The 18784-nt window shown below is 40.3% G+C and overlaps 1 protein-coding gene across 1 annotated transcript; it reads right to left on the bottom strand.

Annotated features, from left to right (window-relative positions):
• Positions 1-4673: 4673 nt before the first annotated feature.
• LOC146673515 (uncharacterized) lies at positions 4674-15152 on the bottom strand. Its single transcript, XM_085401792.1, has 10 exons — positions 15037-15152; positions 14383-14430; positions 13689-13946; positions 13364-13609; positions 13112-13285; positions 12304-12390; positions 11223-11294; positions 10700-10783; positions 8865-8957; positions 4674-4828 (listed from the first exon to the last, which is right to left on the bottom strand). The coding sequence occupies exons 1-10, from the start codon at positions 15065-15067 to the stop codon at positions 4740-4742; spliced, it is 1182 nt and encodes a 393-aa protein (XP_085257918.1). The 5' UTR covers positions 15068-15152; the 3' UTR covers positions 4674-4739.
• Between the last annotated feature and the right edge of the window lie 3632 nt (positions 15153-18784).

Here is an 18784-nt window from a genome sequence, read left to right as displayed (position 1 = left end):
ATTGGGAAAGATTTTCAAGTGAAACTGCACATAAACACAGATGTAAAATCAATCTGTCAACCACACAGACATGTTCCCTTTCATTTACGTCAGAAAGTGGAGGACGAACTTCAGAAATTAGAAGCTGATGACATTATTGAAAAGGTTACGGGACCAACACCGTGGGTTTCACTCATTGTAACACTGCCAAAACCAAAGAACCCAGAAGAAGTACGGATATGTGTGGACATGAGACAAGCAAACACTGCAATCGAACGAGAACATTTCACGCCCACGATTGATGATGTAATCCATGAGCTAAATGGATCTACAGTGTTCTCAAAACTTGATCTCAGGGCAGGATACCACCAACTTGAACTACACCCTGACAGCCGCTACATTACGACGTTCACTACTCATCTGGGACTTCGGAGATATAAAAGACTGAGCTTTGGAGTCTCTTCTCCAGCTGAAGTGTTCCAAAATGTTATTCATCAGACACTGCAAGGACTGGAGTCAAAAATCTCAGTGATGACATTATAGTCTTTGGCAGGGACCGGGCTGACCATGACAACAATCTTACAGCTCTCTTCAAACGACTATCAGAGTCAGGTCTTACTCTGAATTGAGAGAAGTGTGAATTTAATAAAACAAAACTTGAGTTTTTTGGTTTCATCTTCTCTGCAGGTGGCGTTTCAGCAGATCCTAAAAAGGTTACAGCAGTTCAACACGCTCCCAACCCAAAAACACCTGCTGATATCAAAAGTCTCCCTGGCATGGCCAATTATTGCTCGAGGTTCATCAAGGACTTCTCATCGATCTCTGAGCCACTGCGCAGGCTCACACACAAGGACACCCCTTGGACATGGCGTCAGGACCAGGAAACTGCATTGCAGGCACTCAAGGTCAGTCTCACAAGCGACACAACGATGTCCTACTTCTATCCCAGCAGACAGACTGAACTGATTGTTGATGCTAGTCCAGCTGGACTGGGCGCCATTCTGAAACGGGGATGAAGCACATTATTGCATATGCAAGCAGAGCACTGAGTGATGTGGAAACGAGATACTCGCAAACTGAGAAAGAAGCACTCGCCATTCACACTGGTGACCGATCACAAGGCACTCGAAATCATCTGGAATAACCAAGGTCAAAACAACCTGCCAGAATAGAAAGATGGGGACTGAGACTTCAACCATATAGCTGAGTGGAGGGAGTATGATGTGCAATGGATTTCGTTAAATCAGCTGAAACTACTGTTTCCATAATGTGTCAAAAATCATGTATCACCCCATGTGTTTACCTATGTTCTGCGATCACTGCACATCCTACTTGATATTAACTTGAGGCTTGGTTGTGTGATGCCAAATCATCCACAAATACCCTCAGATTAGAATTAGCCAGCGATGCCTCCTGTGGGTCAGGTCTGGATGAACAGATTTCAGAAATGGCTGCAATAAAATCCTGTCGTTTACCATCTGCTGCTGTGGGAGTAGTGATGCTGGTACGTCTTTTAAATGTGACATTTGACATCATTTCAGCTGTGACAACTTCTGGTCTCTGTTGTCATGCACTCATCTCCACAATAATTTGTTCGTAGATTCATTCATCTCCCTGTGGATTTTCCTGAATTAAAATGAAAGCAGAGAAGAAATCGCTTGATAAATCCCATCCTCATTGCCAAAATTGTTGTGGAAAAATAATATGAGCACCAAAGCCCAACAGATTTTCTGAGATTCATGAAAGAAGTTAAAACCTTTGCAAAGGGATCAACACAGCACGAACAGGGTTTGTACCAACATTAATAAAAGGTAGCTCCTTTATAGCCCTCGTGTGGATACGGTCTTTCTCTGTTCAGCAGTTAGCAAGAAATTCAGACTATCATGTAGGCACCAGCTCAATAACGTATTGTGTCATGACCTTGAGCAAAGCTTACGGTCAGTTGTTTTCTCATCTTCATACACTGTCTTTGTACAAAAAAGTTACAATTACATATTGATGGTGCACAGAGGTTAGATGAGGTGAAGCACTAATTTTCCATCACCGAGGTAACACTAAAAGCCTGTTGTTGGCCTGACTGAATCTCCAGTGCTGCCACCTGCTGGTGATATGCTGTCAAAGTGCTTAACTTAAGTGATGACGTTCACACAGCAGTCACTGTAACTACCTGACTAACAGTAATAACCTTATAGAAATAAGATGATGTAAACTACACACACACACACACACACACACACACACACACACACACACACACACACACACACACACACACACACACAAGAGAAGTGTAAAAATGAATAGGAACATGAAGACGCCTGAAAAATGTCAAGGACTCAGACACTAACTTAGAAACTAATTTTAATAAGAAAAGGCTTAAAAAGGATAGAATACGTAAAATAATCAGTTTCAGTTCAATTCATTTTTTTAATGGATGGAAAATTATTAATATTGATGTAATGTTGATAGAATATGAAGCTCAGTGATATGTTTTGTTTATGTTTGACCTATTCATGTATTATAAGTTGTAAAATATAACTTTGTTATATGGTCTACTGCTGGAGTGATTCGGTTTCAGTTTTACCCATGGTTTCAATTTAATGACTTTTTCTGCTCTATTACTAGAATCAGAGGACTTACTGAAAAGCTGTTATACTCTAAAAGACAACAATGGGACAGAGGTGTGTCTTTTTTCTTCAACAGTGGGCCTTTTATTACTCACAAAAAAAAATGTTTTAATAATAATGTATTTATGCCATCTGAGTCAGCCTGCAGCAGCACAGAGACAAAAAGGATAAACAGGTCTGATGTCACACATATTTCCTGCCTGTTCTTCCTGTTTTCATTCGGTTTCAATAACACCTCCAAGATTAACAAGATTTCTAAAAATGCATTACACAGGCTGCATCACATGTTTTCAATATGTGGAAAAACTAATGATTAGATATCTTACTGAAACAGTGTGATGATTAACTGTTAGCAGCAAGGCTCCAATCGTTGTAGGCATTGTTTTTAATCAACATACAGGTATGGAAGTTGACAAGACGGCTACAGTTAATAAAGTTAACTGCAAGTTAACAAAATACTCCAGCAACATAACATGGCAGCTCTGTGGAGCACTAGTGGCATCTACCATCAGCACTTTAAATTAGCAATTGGCAGTCCTTCATACCCATCTGCTGATAAGCACGCCCTCCTCATAAAATGCCAGGGGTGTTTCCACACTTTCCAAAAAAGACCATTAATCTTATAAACATGTATATATTATATTTATAATTAAAACTATCATCCAAAACTGTCCATAACCCTAAATATAAACCATATAACTCTACAATGAGACTTAGAAAACCCCAAGCATCTCTCCATCTCAACTTCCTCCTTTGTCTCTCCTGGAACCTTTAAATAGTTCAGAGACCCAGGGACTAAAACTACAGTTCAATAAAGCATTTGCATTTTAACCAATGCCCCCTGGTGGCCACATTTATTAATGAACCAGCAACACTATTCCTTAAATTCAATATAACGCAGGTGAAGCAAAATTGAACATGATGCACACAGGCTAAGTGACTATCAAAATAAAACTGGAAGCCACACACTGAGACGCAGACTGACAAAATACAGGAAAGAGGAGGAAGGAGACAGACATGACTAGGAAGACACAGAACAAGGGTGAGAGAGCCAGGGACCCAGAGAGCCGGGGACACAGAGAGCCGGGGACACAGAGAGCCGGGGACGCAGAGAGCCGGGGATGCAGAGAGCCAGGGACTGGGGAATTTGAAAGGTAAATAAACATGCAGACAAGACTGACTAGGGAACGCAGGAAGAGATGCAGGGAGAAGAAGAAGATAAGAAAGGGAACTGACTAAACTAAAACAGTAGACTTTAAACTAACATTTGATACAAAAATGTGTATATATAAATTTATATCAGTTTATGGAGAACATGATTCAAGAAATCATGCACCAATGCCCATGAGTACCATTCACAGAGAGTTGGGGAATGGCTGCAATCACAGCATTGTAAGATGGTGACAGATGTACCCTTAGGCCCCCTCCTCGATTCAGAGATGATCTTTCCCTTTTCACGTAAATGACCTCCTTGACTCTGCGATCAAACCATCGTTCCTCCCTGTCTTATCCTTGAAAGACTGTCCACTGGCCTGTAGGTGTGAATAGACTTCAGAGTCCTGGCCTGACGAGGTAGCTCTTCTGTGTTGTGCCATCCACTTCGCCAGAGGTTGTTTGGTTTCCCCGATGTATAATAGATCATATATATAATATATCATAGAAATCCTCCTGGCACTCAACAGCACTATGGCACTATGTTATAAAATATGCAAAAATTGGTCCACCTCTAGGATCCAGTCCCTTAGATTTCATCTGAGACAGCTGCACTCACCTCCTTTAAACATGCATTATAAACAGCAAAGTGTTTTCTTTACCTCTATCACTGATACAATATCTGTTGTTCTAAAACAACCCAGCATGTGTGGAGGGGAGTAGGTGGAGCTGGATAACATGCAGTGACTGTTTTCAAAGATGAACTCTGAAGGCATGGACGTGCATGCTCCGGTCCGTTGATTCTTCATGTTTCCAGTGATTGGCCAAATGGAAAAAGAAAAAAATCCACCTCAGCGTAAACTGTACATTCAAGTCATTTATTTCAGTGCAATTGTAAAACTGCAAACACACACAGCATGTAATTAAATAAATAACATATGCTGCACAGAGGTGTACAGGACTGTATTTAGCAGCCAGCCGTCATCTCTGGTCAGACTGGATCGGCTGTTTGGAAGGCGTCATTGTTGACTTCAGTGCGGAGTAGATGACCCCTGGCTCTGGTGAAGGATCTGAACAAAAACACACAGATTAAAGAAACTTTTAAATTTCAGGTGATAAAAACTTCTGGGACACATCAAAAAAATAACTGCACATGCAACATTTTCCACAAAGAAAACATCCACTGAAGTGTAACAGAGCCGGGACACTTTTAGTCTTGTACTCACATGAATCCTCACAAAGATCAAGACAATATATTCATTTTTTCACTGACTTTGGATTTGATAAAGTAGATCAAATTAACCCTTTAAAGAGACTCAGATTCGTTAGCTTTGACTCAAATGAACTGTTTTCATAGGCCCAGGCTGCTAGGGGTTTCCCATGATGCACTGAGAGTGACTTACTCACTATGTGTGTATAAACCTCTCTGCACTTAATTATCAGTTATTATTAATCTCTGACTTTCTTCCACAGCGTGTCTTTTTTCCTGTCTCCCTCCCCTCTCCTCCAGCCAGTCACCAGAGACTCCCACCCCTCCCAGAGCCTGCTTCTCGTGGAGTTACTTCCTGTTAAAAGGGAGTTTTTCCTTCCCACTGTCTAAAAATGCTTGTTTATAGAGGTTGTCTGATTGTTGCTGTTTTCTCTGTGTTATCCCTGGGTTTTTTTACCTTGCAATATAAAACATACTGAGGTGAATGTTGTTGTGATTCAGCACTATATAGATAAAACTTAATTGAAATTACATTATAGAGCTCACAGTTGAATCTGACAGGACAGTAAACTGGTTTAAATAATGGAAGAATCTCATCACTTTGTACATTTCACGCTCTACTTTTAGAGCAGAATGTCAATAATAAACTGCTGCTTATTTCTAAGATTCATTTTCAGTCTAAGAATATAAAACTATTACAGTTACTATTACACTCTGTGTCATAAATGCAGTTATAACATCTGTACCAAATCAAACCCTTGAAAATTCAGCGGAGCACTTTAGGGACGTGTTGGATTCACATCATCAATGTACAGCAGCTGTGTGATGCTATCATCTCTATATGGATGAAAACCTCAGAGGAATGTTGTCGAGCACCATGCTGAGTCTGTGAAGGATTAAGACAGTTCTGACGGCAAAAGTGGGACTGATCCAGTAATAGCAAGGCGTACCTAATAAAGTGGCCAGTAAGTGCAGTGCATAAAAATAATAATAATAATAATGGATACTTTATTGATCCCCATGGGGAAATTACTTGTTTTTCTCTGCATTTGACCCATTCACTCAGTGAAGCAGTGGGCAGCCCACTAAGCAGGCGCCCGGGGAGCAGTGTGTAGGGACGGTACCTTGCTCAGGGGTACCTCAGGGTAGCCGTTAAGTGGATTCGAACCGCCGACCTTCCGATCATGGGGCGACCACTTTACCTACTGAGCTATCCCTGCCCCTACGAGTCACAAAACGATATGAGCCAGTAGGTGGCAGCAGAGGAACTCAAATTTGCTCAACAAAAGACTTTTTTCATCTGACCTTTGACCTTTTTCCTGACACTAATAATGAGTCTGGCCCAAGCTGGGCCCCCTTCAGCAGGCTCATGTCAGAGATTTCTGGCTCCTCAGGCTTGTTCCCTTTAGGACATTTGTTCTTGCAGGATTCTTCTCCTTTAATAAAGCAGGCCTGGATCAGGTGACCCTGAACCCTGCCTCAGTTACGTTGGAATCAGTCTAGGCTGCTGGGGGGCTTCCCATGGTGCACTGGGGATTTATTCTTAATCACTCACCTCTCTGTATTTAATTATTAGTTATTATTAATCTCTGGCTCTCTTCCACAATGTGTCTTTGTCCAGTCTCCCTCCCCTCACAACCAACCACTCGCAGCAGATGGCCGCCCCTCCCTGAGCCTGCTTCTGTCTGATGTTACTTCCTGTTTACAAGAAGTTTATTTTTCAGATGCCAACAGACTTAAAAAAAAACTGATCCCCAAGTTCAATAATGTCGTGGTGATGTATCTGTTGTCGGGGGGCTGGTTGTCATGATCCTGGTTTTTTAATTTATTAAACTTGTCGTTTATTTTTGTAGTATAGTGGGATTCTGGTGATTCTGATTCAGGATTGTGTCACTTCACTATTGACACATTCCTGTTTTTTTTTTACTATTTATTTTTGAAATGTTATTGACATATTCTTATTATCATTACAGGACAGTCTGGGTGATGTGATACCAATACATGCATTTCCTTTATTGATATGTCAGCTTGTCCATTATTAATTTACTGTGTGTAACTTTGATTTTCCTTTTTTTAAATATTTATATCTTTATGAGTCGACTGTTTCTTTGAGGCAGAAAAAACATTTAACAACTTATCAAATTTGAAGTCATTTCCTTTGATTTATTTTCCTAAGAACATGAACACTAATCATTCAGGAACTGAAGATGTGTCAGCAGCAGCTGGTGACTTTTTTCTGTTCCCCAAAAAACCCTTCAGTGATAATCTTTCACTGATCATCCGCCTGTTTGTAAATACTTGGTATCCATAGAATTTCTAAACGTCCTGTTTCACCAATCCTACCTTTATCTGAATGAAACTTATTTAATGCTGTTTTATGAAGAGACGTAGGCATACCATGCACCACCCACTTGTCCCTGTTGTGTCCATGTGGGGCTCGTGCTTTAAATGCAGTAAGTGTGCGCACTTCTTATTAGAGAAATGATTTTATGAGACTAAACATGCTGTAACTGCTCCTGCTGCCTCTCTTACTGGGACATTTCACATCAGCAGTAAATTATCTGCAGTCTGTTAATGTTTATCTCTGATAGTGGAATCAGAGGAAAGCAGCTCGCTTAGCTCTGTCCAAAGTACCAAATCTACCTGCTCACACTGGCCACACTTGTTGAAAACTTGTATGAATATTTGTTCAATCTGTACAAAAACCTAAGCGTAAAAAACATTTTTGGTTTAGTTATAAAATATTCCCTCCACACACTTCCCTAACACTCGATCCAACTTAAGCTCACACAGGATAGAGCTCTACAAACTAAACAGGTCACCAGTCCAGTGTAAAAACTGCACACAGCCAACCAGGAGATTCAAACCCAGAGCCTGTGAGGTGTCATTAAAGGCATAATGTCTTCAGATCTACAGTACAAAGCAGGGTTAAGGGCTGAAGAGCAGGTTATGGTCAACCTAAGAGATCAGCAGGTTAAAACTGCCACCAGATCTCTGCAGGATCCCGCTGAGCTCAGAGCACAGATAACACGATGATCTGAAATCTCTGTCTTTCCCAGATGAGCATCAGGAAGTTTGTTATAAGCATCTTTATATTTTCCCTTTTCATCCTGTTGGCTGAAGGTTAAAACCATTTTATTATTCTATAAACCTTACAACAGTGATATGATCCTACCTGCTGAGCTCATAAATAAGCCTCTGATTTATGTTTTATAAAATCAAAATGTGCTTTTTTGTGTTGTGTCCCAGCAGATGAAAGTATAAATTAATAGATTCATAGTTTATAATAATTCTATGAGAAATATTTAAATTTTCCAGTATCTTAAAAACGATTCATGATCCTGAGAGATGTGTGCTCGTACACTGTCCTCCTTTTTTCTACCTTTCTTTCTTGGCTTTAAACAAACATTAGATCTATTTTCAGTAAGTGAATAAATGATTGTGTTTTTTTAATGGTTCGTTAGGCTGCGGTTATGTTCGGTCCTCCTGAGCACTCAGAGGTGTAACACACTCACACGTTCATATAGTATGTCATACTTACTGTGGGTCACGCTCTGCTGCTTCGTCTGCAGCAGCTCTGCTACTTTTAGTATTTGTGTTAAACCTCAACATTTTCCTCATGTTACAGTTTGAGTCTCTCCTGTCTGCTTTGTGGAGCTCTACAGTGCAGATGCTGTCACTGCATCATCATCTTTTCACAGTGTTTATCACAGTGCCAGCAGCAGGATGAATCTGACCCCATTCTTTTTCTTCTATTGCATTTAGGGTTTGATTAGGTTTTACAGTGTGGAGGGATCAAAGTGATCCGACTTCCTCCTCCTCTGTACAAACAGCATCTGTGCACTTAAACCAGATCCTGCAGAAGATCAGCGAGTATGAATGAGGAGCAGCTGTACCTCTGTGCCTGCTGTTTTTCCTGATGGCGATTTCTCCATAACTGACTTCGCTTGTTATGTGCATCGAAGAGTAACCTGCAGCTGGATCGCACACTGAAAAAACAAGATAGAAGTCACGTGAGGGAAAATGTGGACTTTTCATGAGTAGGGCTGCACATAAAGTCACAGCACATCCTCTCTTCAACCTGGAGTGACTTTTTTTAGCACCTCTGCTGAGTTTAGTGCTCGAAACAGGAAGCTTAATGAGTGCAGAGCTACTCACATCTGCCAAGCCCGTTTAACACTTTGCAAACTTAACGTAACCCAAATAAAACACTTTGCTAACCTGTGAAAGCTGTTTCAAAGAAAAATGGACTTTTAGGGTGAGTGTAGCTGCCTCCACCGATATTCACCTCATATTGGACAGATGTGAGTTTTTGCCATGACTTCTTGGCCTCATTTGGCCCAATTAACACTGGTCAGTCCTACAACGGAGTGAAAGTATATGCAGGGAAACTCTGAGGAAGAATGACCCAGTTTAAAAATCTGAATGAAAATACTGCTGCTTTATTATCAGTGCACAAAGTCTGAAAGCTCAAAGCCCCATGAGTCAAAAGGTTTGAACCACTTAAAGACACCTTCACCACATCAGAAGGAGTTCCTGACTTTATAGTAAAAGTGAGAACACAGAAAAAGTTTGTGCTCACTCCGAGAGTCCGGTGGACACACTTCTGTTTTTTTCTTGCACACAAACAAGAGGGTGAATGTGAAGGGGTCTGAATCCTGTTGTCTGCATTGAACATGCACAACTGTGTTTGTGACCCACACCCGCTTTCACACCTTGGCTCATGTGATTAGGTAGAGGATCATCAGGGGGTCCTTTTGTCCCAAAATTCCTGCAGGCTTAAATCTGGGACTCTCCACCATTTGACTCTTAGAACTGAAGAAGCTTCTTGGATGAGAGGTGAAACGTCTTCAAGCAGCTTAAAGAAGTCCAGACACTTTTCTTTCCAAGCTCCTTAGACAACTGTGTTGTTACCATCATTAGACGGGACCAGCTTCCTAAATATCAGATTATCCAAGGTTACACTTTCAGTTCCCACCAAAGGATGCAGAAGTGGATCAGAAAGAACGTGAGCATCACCACGTGCTTATCCAGACTTTCTTCTTGTTTCTGTAGCACAGATATGCCACAGATCTGCTTCACTCAGCAGCTGTTTGTGTTACAGCTCTGTCTGAGGAGGAAAATCATCATGGACGCATTATCTGTTTTTGAAACTGGCAGCTGCACTCAAGATATAACTTGGAAGGAAAGCTCATCTTGAAGTGGATCAATTGTGTTTTTCTTTATTTCCTGACATAGATCTTGTTCCAGCCATGGATAACCACATTAAACATTTCTAATAATGTGGTCAGGAGGGAGCGAGAATGAACTGAGGGCCTGCACAAAGACTCCATATCAAATAAAGAAGGATTATTTTGAGATGTGAAGCATGCTAAGCTACTCAAGCAGAGTCAAAAGATAAAAAATATGGACCTGGAAATGTTAAGATTCTAAGATTCCTTGTTTGGAAAGTTGGAAAGTCTCCAAGCACCTGGAAAAGTGAGGCTGATGTTCAGTGGACTGAAGATTTGAAAAGATCAACCATCATATTAACAACCATCATAACGTAGTCGTGCACTTCAGTTTAGTGCTTAGCTTAGTTGCTGATCCAGAACACCAACATATGGAGCAGATTTCATCACAAATGCATCCGACACATGTTCAAAAACAATCAACCCCAGAAAACCTCCTGTGGAAACATCAGAACACCTTCAAAGATTTTTGAGTTTGTCGTGCCGGGAATTTTTCATACCTTTGGTCCCGTTTGCTCCATTTTGCTCGCCTGCTGCTGCTCGTTTCGCCGATGAGTAGGTGGCAGCCGTTGAGAGATCTTTTTCTGTAAAGTCAATTTGAAACGTTGGCATTTGTGTCATTTGTGTCAATTAAAATGTCAAGTGCAGGAAAGATTGTGTTTGATAAAAAGCTGGATGACTCTGACATACATTTCTTCAAATAACATTTGAATAAAAAAAGTGTTTCCCCATTTTTTAAATCAGAAAAACAGGAAACTGAAGTGCAGCAGAGCTTCTTTGCTGTTGTCGCTCTTCTAGTATGCTGACGTGCAGAAACATGGATATCTGGCCGCAAACTAACGTACGCCAAGGGCTAACAGTACTGAAATGTTGAACTGATGGAAGAAAAAAAATCAGGACACCTGCAGTTACTTTCTAACGGAAGCACCAGGCTTTCGTCTGAAACCCCAAACATGAACCTTGTGGAACTTTTTAGGAAACATTGCACGTTTTAAAGCTTATCTTGCAGGAAACTCGGCGTACCTCTCGTCCTGTTTGAGGCTGTTCTTCTCACCGACGAGTAAGTTGCAGTTGCAGCTGCTGGGGGATCTTTCTCTGCATAAATCAAGTCAGATTTTCCTCTGAGAACAGATAACTGTCACTGCTGCTGCTTCAGCATTTGAAATAATGATATTAATAAATCAGCAATCAGTGGGAAGGGAAAAGTGCAGTCGGGATGAATCTGATATAAAACTGTATTTCTTTCTTTCTCTGAGTCATCCAGTGAAACAACATTTAAAAAAAATGGGGGGATTTAACACAAGATAAGATAACTTTACCTAATCTGATACAGGGAGGAGTCGCCTGTTTCAACAGCACAAGAGTCAGAAGGACCCTCAGCCTCTTAGTAGGTGGGCCAAAAAAAAAAAAAAATGGGGCAACTTTCTTGTAATTGTGTTTACCAGACTTTCAGAAAACTTGACCTCTGACCTTGATTTTAAAATCAAGGTTCCTGAGATTTCAATTGATCCCAGATTTTTTTAGATGTATCTATGGTATCAACTTAATATTAATCACTTTGTCAGAATCTGACAAGCACTCTTTTAATCCCAGAGGAAATTATGTGGCTATGCTTGCTCCAAGGCAGTAAAGAACAGTAGCTAACCAAACTAAATGAAATAAAACAACATATTACAAAGTTACAAAATATAACAAAGTAGCTCTAATTATAAATATACTGGTAAATGACACATGATTGAGTGTAATGTAATAATATATTTTTGCGTTCTCGTGTTCACACAGTTGGATGTCCACACTGCCTGCTGGTCTGACGGTGTGACAAAAATAAAGATATATTTAAAGTAATGTGTAACATATACACTTAAAGCCACGTCACAAAGATTTGTTATATGTCCAGTGCAGTGGAAATGATAGCATATATACACATGATAAAATAGTAGCATGAGGACCTGCAGTTCACCCTAAAAGTATCACCGGTGTCTGAACGAGCACATGTTGGAGATTCTCTTCAAAAAAACCCAAAACACGAAACTTGAGTAACGTTTTGAAGAAACGTTGGATCATCAAAGAATCTAGATATTATCTAACAGGAAATGTTTCCTACCACTCGTCCTGTTTGACTCATACTGCTGGTTCGATACGGTTCTTCTCACTGGTGAGTAGGTAGCGGTGGCTGCTGCAGGATCTCTTTCTGCAAAAATGAGATGAAAAAGATTTTCCACTGATAACTGTACTGTAACTGCCGATGTTTCGATGTTTGGAGCACTAATATTCATAATCATCTAATGATGATTAAAATGCAAAGTGGAGGAAAGACTAAAGTCAGCATTACGGTGGGTGATCTTTGTGAGACCTGCGGTAAAACATGTAAAAGAAAAAAAACTTTTTTTCTTCTCTTCTTTCAGTCAGAAAACAGGAAACTGGACGGCGGCGAAGCTTCTGTTCACTTCGATAGACTCTGACCACAAAATCTCAAGTGCAGCATCACAGTTCACCCAGAGCAAAACAAAACATTTAGTGTAAACTATATTAAAAGCACGTAACTGAACATGAAATGCAGAAGCACAAAATGTTGCAGAACTGCAGTGTTTCACTATAAATATGGTAATTTAACTGTTTAAAAACAAGTGCTCACAAAGATAGAAGTGCAAAAACAACATCCTGTGCATCATGTGACTGTTATTAAAGGAACAGTTCACCCCATGGTCACACCTACATGTGTGATTATGTTTATCCACTTCAGTTACTTCAGTGTGAGTTTCCCACTGGGTGAGATATCAGCGTCAGTGTAACAGGACTGACTTTCACCCACTTTATACCACTCAGAGAAAAACACTGTAGATTGTGTTATTTTGTCACTTTAAGCTGGTTTTATACAGAAACATTAAATGTGAGCAGAATGTGTGTCTCACCTTCAGGTTTCCTCCAGACACATCTTCTCACCAGTACAACCAGTACAACCAGCAGCAGCAGCCCAAATATGGAGGAAACTGACAGCACCGCGAAGAAGGAAACAGTAGAAAGAGAGGAGAGGTGGAGGGAGGCAGTCGAGGCTGATGGAGGAGGAGAGGTAGAAGAACCTGAAACTAAAGAGAAACACAAGTCTTTGTGGTCACTTTGAGTCACTTTGGGTCTGAAATCTGCAAAAGAAACAGAAGCTTCACCTGTGACAGTGATCCAGCTGGATGGAGACTCTCCATGACCGCTGATGTCACACTTGTAGAGGCCTTCATCAGACCTGGAAACATGCTGGATGGTCATGTGACCCGTAGTGTCATTCCCAATGAAGACACCATCTTTATAGAAAGCAGCTGGGAGGTTGGAGGGAGTGGTCTTTGTTTTACAGAGCAGAGTGACGTCATCTCCCTCCATCACAGGGAGGACAGGACTCTGCAGGATCACTGATCCACCTCAACACAGAGACAAACTACAGCATTTCATCCATTTACACACAGCTTCATCAACACTAACTCCACACACTCAGCTTACCAGTGGCTGTCAGGTTAACCATGTTACTGATGGGACCCTCTCTGGACTCACACCAGTAAACTCCACTGTCCCATGGGAGAACAGTGATGTTACAGGAAGAACCAGCTGGTTTTCCCCACTCCTTACATTCAGCTCCAGTGTCTCTGCTTGTGTTTCTCCTCAGAGTCCATCCAGCAGAGCTGTCGTCCTCCTCACAGCTCAGAGACACAAAGGCTCCTTCAAAGAACAGAGAGTTGCTGGGACTCACAGTCAGACGAGCTGTGAGAGATTATAGATTTTTTGAATGAACAGAAAAAAATAATTTTAAAACATCCCGATCTTTGTTGTGGTGCAGGGTCAAAGACAGATAGAACATCTGAATCCAGTTTAAGCAACATATGCTTGAGTCTAAAAGTTAATCTGAAGCTAAAACAGTGCACATTATTTTATTAAACTGTAGTGACTTATGTACTGGAACATTTCTTTATTTGAGTAATGGTATCAGTTTCAACATCAAATTCTTAGCAAGCACGAAGAGTGTATTTCCCCAAATTTTCCTCTGTTTTTAATTGCACGCATTTTCCTGACCGCTGCAGACTTTTTAATGTAAAAATTACTCAGAAAGGGAAAAATACAGATGTCAAATCTATTTTCTGTGAAGAAAAACTTTGATACATTTAACATCTCTAGGATTTCAAATTATGAGTTCACTCACCTCCATAGGTTATGCAGCTCAGCACCGAGAAGAGAAGTAAGCCGCAATCTGAAATTTGGAAGAAAAAAAAAATTCAAATCACTTAACTTAAACTGGTGACTACCAGCTAAAATTAATCTGGACATGAAACCTGGACTGAAAATTGAATAAGTGACAATTAAATGAGTTGATATATTTAAAGGCTTGGCAGGTGTCACTCTTTGCAACATAGATACACACAGAGATACAAACGGGGGGAGTCTTTGCTTAAAAATGCAGCTTACCAAGACCTGTGACACAGAGCACATGTATGACTGGTAATCATCAGTAAGATTGGTAAAAAAGGACAACAATAAGATAATAGTGTGATTTGCAGGAGACGGTGAAGTAGACGTTTAAACACTGCTGCGGTTTGTCTGCAGCAAAAACCTGAAAATCTGAACTCTAAAGAGTTTAAAGAAGTAAAAGCTTGAATCTGGTGAAACCTTTAGTTAAAGAGAAGCAGCAGCTGTTCCAGCTCAGTAAAGTGCACGGATTAACCACTGATATAATTAAAGCAGAATCCTGTGCAATTCATTCCTCTCTGTAGCTGCAAACATCTCTGTGTCCCAGATCCACTGCGCTCCAACAAGATCAACATTTGCACATTTTACATTCAGTACATGTGGTACTTACAGAGCAGCCACAGAAGCGATGTGTGTCCCATTCTTCTGCACAGTGTTGTGTGATTAAGGTGTTTTTTTGTTTCATCACAGCAGTTAAACACACCTCCTTCCTCTTGACTTCAGCGGCTCTGTGGTTTCTATTCTGCAGTTCCAGGAAAAAGGCGTTCAATGTTTTTTAGTTCTTAGTTTTATAGCTTTGGTACGAACACAAGGCCTCGGTAGATCACAGAGAGACACTGAGTGGGATTAACACCACACAAACCCTGCAGAGTAGAGGCTAGAAAACAGATCTGCTCTACTCAGGGATCTACATAGTAAAGCCTGCATGCATGTTTTTAAAATGAGGGAACGTTATCATTAACCAGGTTAAGATGGTAACTGCTTTACTGCACATATTGCATGTGATGAATAGCAGATATCAAATAAATAGTAAAAAACAAGATGCATTCAAGTGTCAGAGAGAAATGACAAACAAAAATTATGAAATTCACCTGAAGTGACGTGAATGCGACATTAGAGTCGAAAGTATAAAGCAGGGCGGGTTTTGAACCGGTGGCTCATATGAACACACACAAAAAAAAAGAACTGGGGCAAAGCGGAGGGGCGTTTAAAAACATAAGGGAGGGGGTGCAGCGGAGCAGAAAGGGTTAAATGTGGCTATGAGCTGGAGAGCACATCAGAGGAGATGGCAGGGATGCAAAGAGGGAAAACTGTGTGTGATGAAGTTTTAAATTAACACAGAGAAACAAGTGTGTGCAAGAGCTGAATTTACTAGATTTTAGCAGCAGCAGCTGAGGGGAGAAGGAGGTGAACTATAAACTGTATGTATCTGTGGTCAGATGGTTAGTGGGACGGCTTCCTCTCATCCCTTGCAATTAATTTTCAAATTAGAGCCTTTTACTAACACTCCGGCCAAGTAAGCGGTGCATGAAAAAGTTAGACGACAGCTGTTGAGAAAAAAGGAAGAAGAGGATCAACGTTGCTTTCCACTTGTCCGCATGTTGCATCTCCGTCTCAGAGAGACCACTGTGGTTTGCCAATCACCGTTAATGCCCATAGAAGGAGGTGAAGAGGAGGAGGAAGAGGAGGAGCCGCGACAGTGCCAGTGTTCTGAGCTGGAGTTTTCCACGGCTGGGTGTACCCGTTTTTGGATGTATCAGTTGTTCCCCACGGGAGATGGATGTAATCAAATGAATTTTGGATCGCCGTTTGGATTTACTGAGCACGGAGTTTCTGGATTTTCTGTTCAGACAGCACCGACAGACATGGGCCGAAATACCCGGATATCTCGCTTGAAGGATCGGAATAAATTCCAGGTACGCCGAGGGTAACAAGGGAGCCCCGATAATGCCTCTAAAAACCCGTAAAAAGTGGAATTTCACAACTGTTGGTTCGTATGCGACAATGAAGTGGTGAGTAATTAAAAAAAGAAGAGGGGGGGGGGGGGGGGTAATGGCATGTGTGACATGCTTATATACACGTCATTCCTGCAGAGGCAGTATCGACATTTCCGACGTATTTGGCAGCAAATATAGAAAGTCAGAAGTTTCTAATATTTCTGTCAAAACCGCTTCTTTCAAAGCATTTCGGGGGTTCCTGGAAATAAAACAAACAAACAAACGCATTCATTCATTAGATAGACCGGCTGGTGTACGGAAGTGGATTGGAGGGGAGGGGTCATTCTTTTTGTTTCCCCAGAATTAAAGGTTAATGCCAGAATTCTTTAAAAGAAACAGACGCCCCCGTCTTTTGTTTTTTTGGTTTTTTTGGTTTTTTGATTTGCTTCTTTTTATTGTCCCCAATCGTCTTCGGTACTGGTGCCATAAGCCAAGGGCGTAGATTTGGTTTTGGCATGAGGACGGATGATTTAACCACCGAACCCTGCCCCGTTTCTTTTTTTCTCCTTTGTGCGTTTGATAACAAACAGAGAAATATACTTGCCTACATATGCAATTCTACATGCTTTTAAACCATTTAAAATAACAATTCATAGTTTTAAATGTGAAGTATATAATGTTAAATTAATATTAAAACAAGTATTTTAGAATTTAGTTTACTTCAGCCATAGCAAATACAGTAATGAACCAACAAGGCAAGGCAAGTTTATTTGTATAGCACAATTCAACAACAAGGTGATTCAAAGTGCTTTACAGAGACATTAGAAACAAAAACAAATAAAAAGCATGATTTAAAATTGATTAAAACAAGCAAACAAAGAAACTAATTAACAAACAAAACAGTATATAAAATCAGAACAATAGATAAAATCAGTAGTTAAAATGTTAGTTTTGAAATTTAAGCTTAAAACAAGTCATCATCCAATTTCACCTGTGATCTTGTGTCACCATTACTCTCTGAGCTTTGTGTTGGTTCTTCTGTCACCTGACAAATAGGACATAGATGACAATAAGAATAAAATGTGGAGCTGCTTCAGTGTTTCTGTCAGTTTGTGCAGATCTTGACTCATCAGTAATGTTTGTAGCATGAGTGCATTTTTAAAACAATTTGTGCAAACTGCACTACGAGGTGGAATATTTGCAAAATCGTGACTACCTCATGATATTTTGACTCAAAAATGAACCCTATGAATATGTCAGCGCCATTAGGATGAAATTATTGTGTCACCAACATTTTAACGTTAAACATATAATTTTAACAGCCTCTGTAAACTAATATCCTGGCTTACTCAAGGCTGCCATTACTGTGTAATGTAATGTGTAATGTATTTGCTTATATCGGTTTAAAAAATCCTTCTATGTAAAACAAGGTTTACGAGGTTTAGTATATAAAATAAAGAAATGGCCAATTTTGCACGTATCTTGGTTACTGCGTTACTGTGCATTATAATCCAACCAGTCCTCTTTTCCTTTTTTAGTTACTTAAAATAACTTTATCGAAAATATTTGTCATAATTTCCGCAGCCCTCATGATCAGATCTCTCTTGAAAAACACTTTTTTTATTATGTCAGTGACACTTTTACCTGGATAAATGATGGATTTATGAAAGCAACCTTTCCAAGAGCAAACAAACAAACCAGATGTTAGATGAGCCATCACAGCTGTTTTCCGGCCAGTGTAGCATGGGTAACTGCAGGTTCACTCAGTTTATTTAAACTAAACTGCGACCTCTGATATCCCCTGACCGTGAACACCAGAGGATGTGGTGTAGCTGTGTAGCTGTACCACATTGTTTATCGAAGCTGCACCTGCATAAAGAGACGTGTCACAATGATCTCACCAACACAGATCCAGTGAAAATCCAACATGAATTAGAACCTTACAGGTACTCTTTATATTTGTAGTTCTGTAGTACTTACCTGCCAAGATAACCCTCATCTTCCTCTCCTTTCTTCTGTCTTACATCTTAAAACAATTAATGTTTCTTTTTCCTCCCTGATAATTACAGCCTCAGTCCTGCAGACACGCTGTGATCCGACTGCACAGAAAATATTATTCCAGCAGAGGGCGCCATATATAAAAAAATAAAGCGTTAAACATCCCACTTTTAAAAAGAACTGTTGTACCAAATCCACTGAGCCACGAAAATGCACAGGACACCAGTTACAGAAACGACAGTCTTTATATATCATTCCTGTGCCTTCTGTTCATTTAACTGTATCGTTAGGAAATCTAACTGGAGCTGCATTAATATCTCACCTAATAATAATAATAAAACTGGATGTAGGCCTACGTGAAAGCTGTGACTATGATTTATTTTCTGGGGGATTTCTGTCATTACAGGAAGTGAAATATTGACT

This window comes from Rhamphochromis longiceps, linkage group LG3 (assembly GCF_057381845.1).
Source record: "Rhamphochromis longiceps isolate RC_006_pf linkage group LG3, R_longiceps_female_GT1.1, whole genome shotgun sequence".
In the NCBI taxonomy this organism is placed as follows: domain Eukaryota; kingdom Metazoa; phylum Chordata; class Actinopteri; order Cichliformes; family Cichlidae; genus Rhamphochromis; species Rhamphochromis longiceps.
Note: the sequence above shows the minus strand (reverse complement) of the source record. Positions and strands in the feature narration are given on the sequence as shown.

Coding starts and splice junctions, on each gene's coding strand:
- LOC146673515 (XM_085401792.1), bottom strand. CDS start 15,067: ATGGGACACACATCGCTTCTGTGGCTGCTCT. Junction 14,431..15,036: donor ATCGCTTCTGTGGCTGCTCT/GTAAGTACCACA, acceptor TCCAAATTTCAG/ATTGCGGCTTACTTCTCTTC. Junction 11,295..12,303: donor TGAGTCAAACAGGACGAGTG/GTAGGAAACATT, acceptor TGATTTATGCAG/AGAAAGATCCCCCAGCAGCT.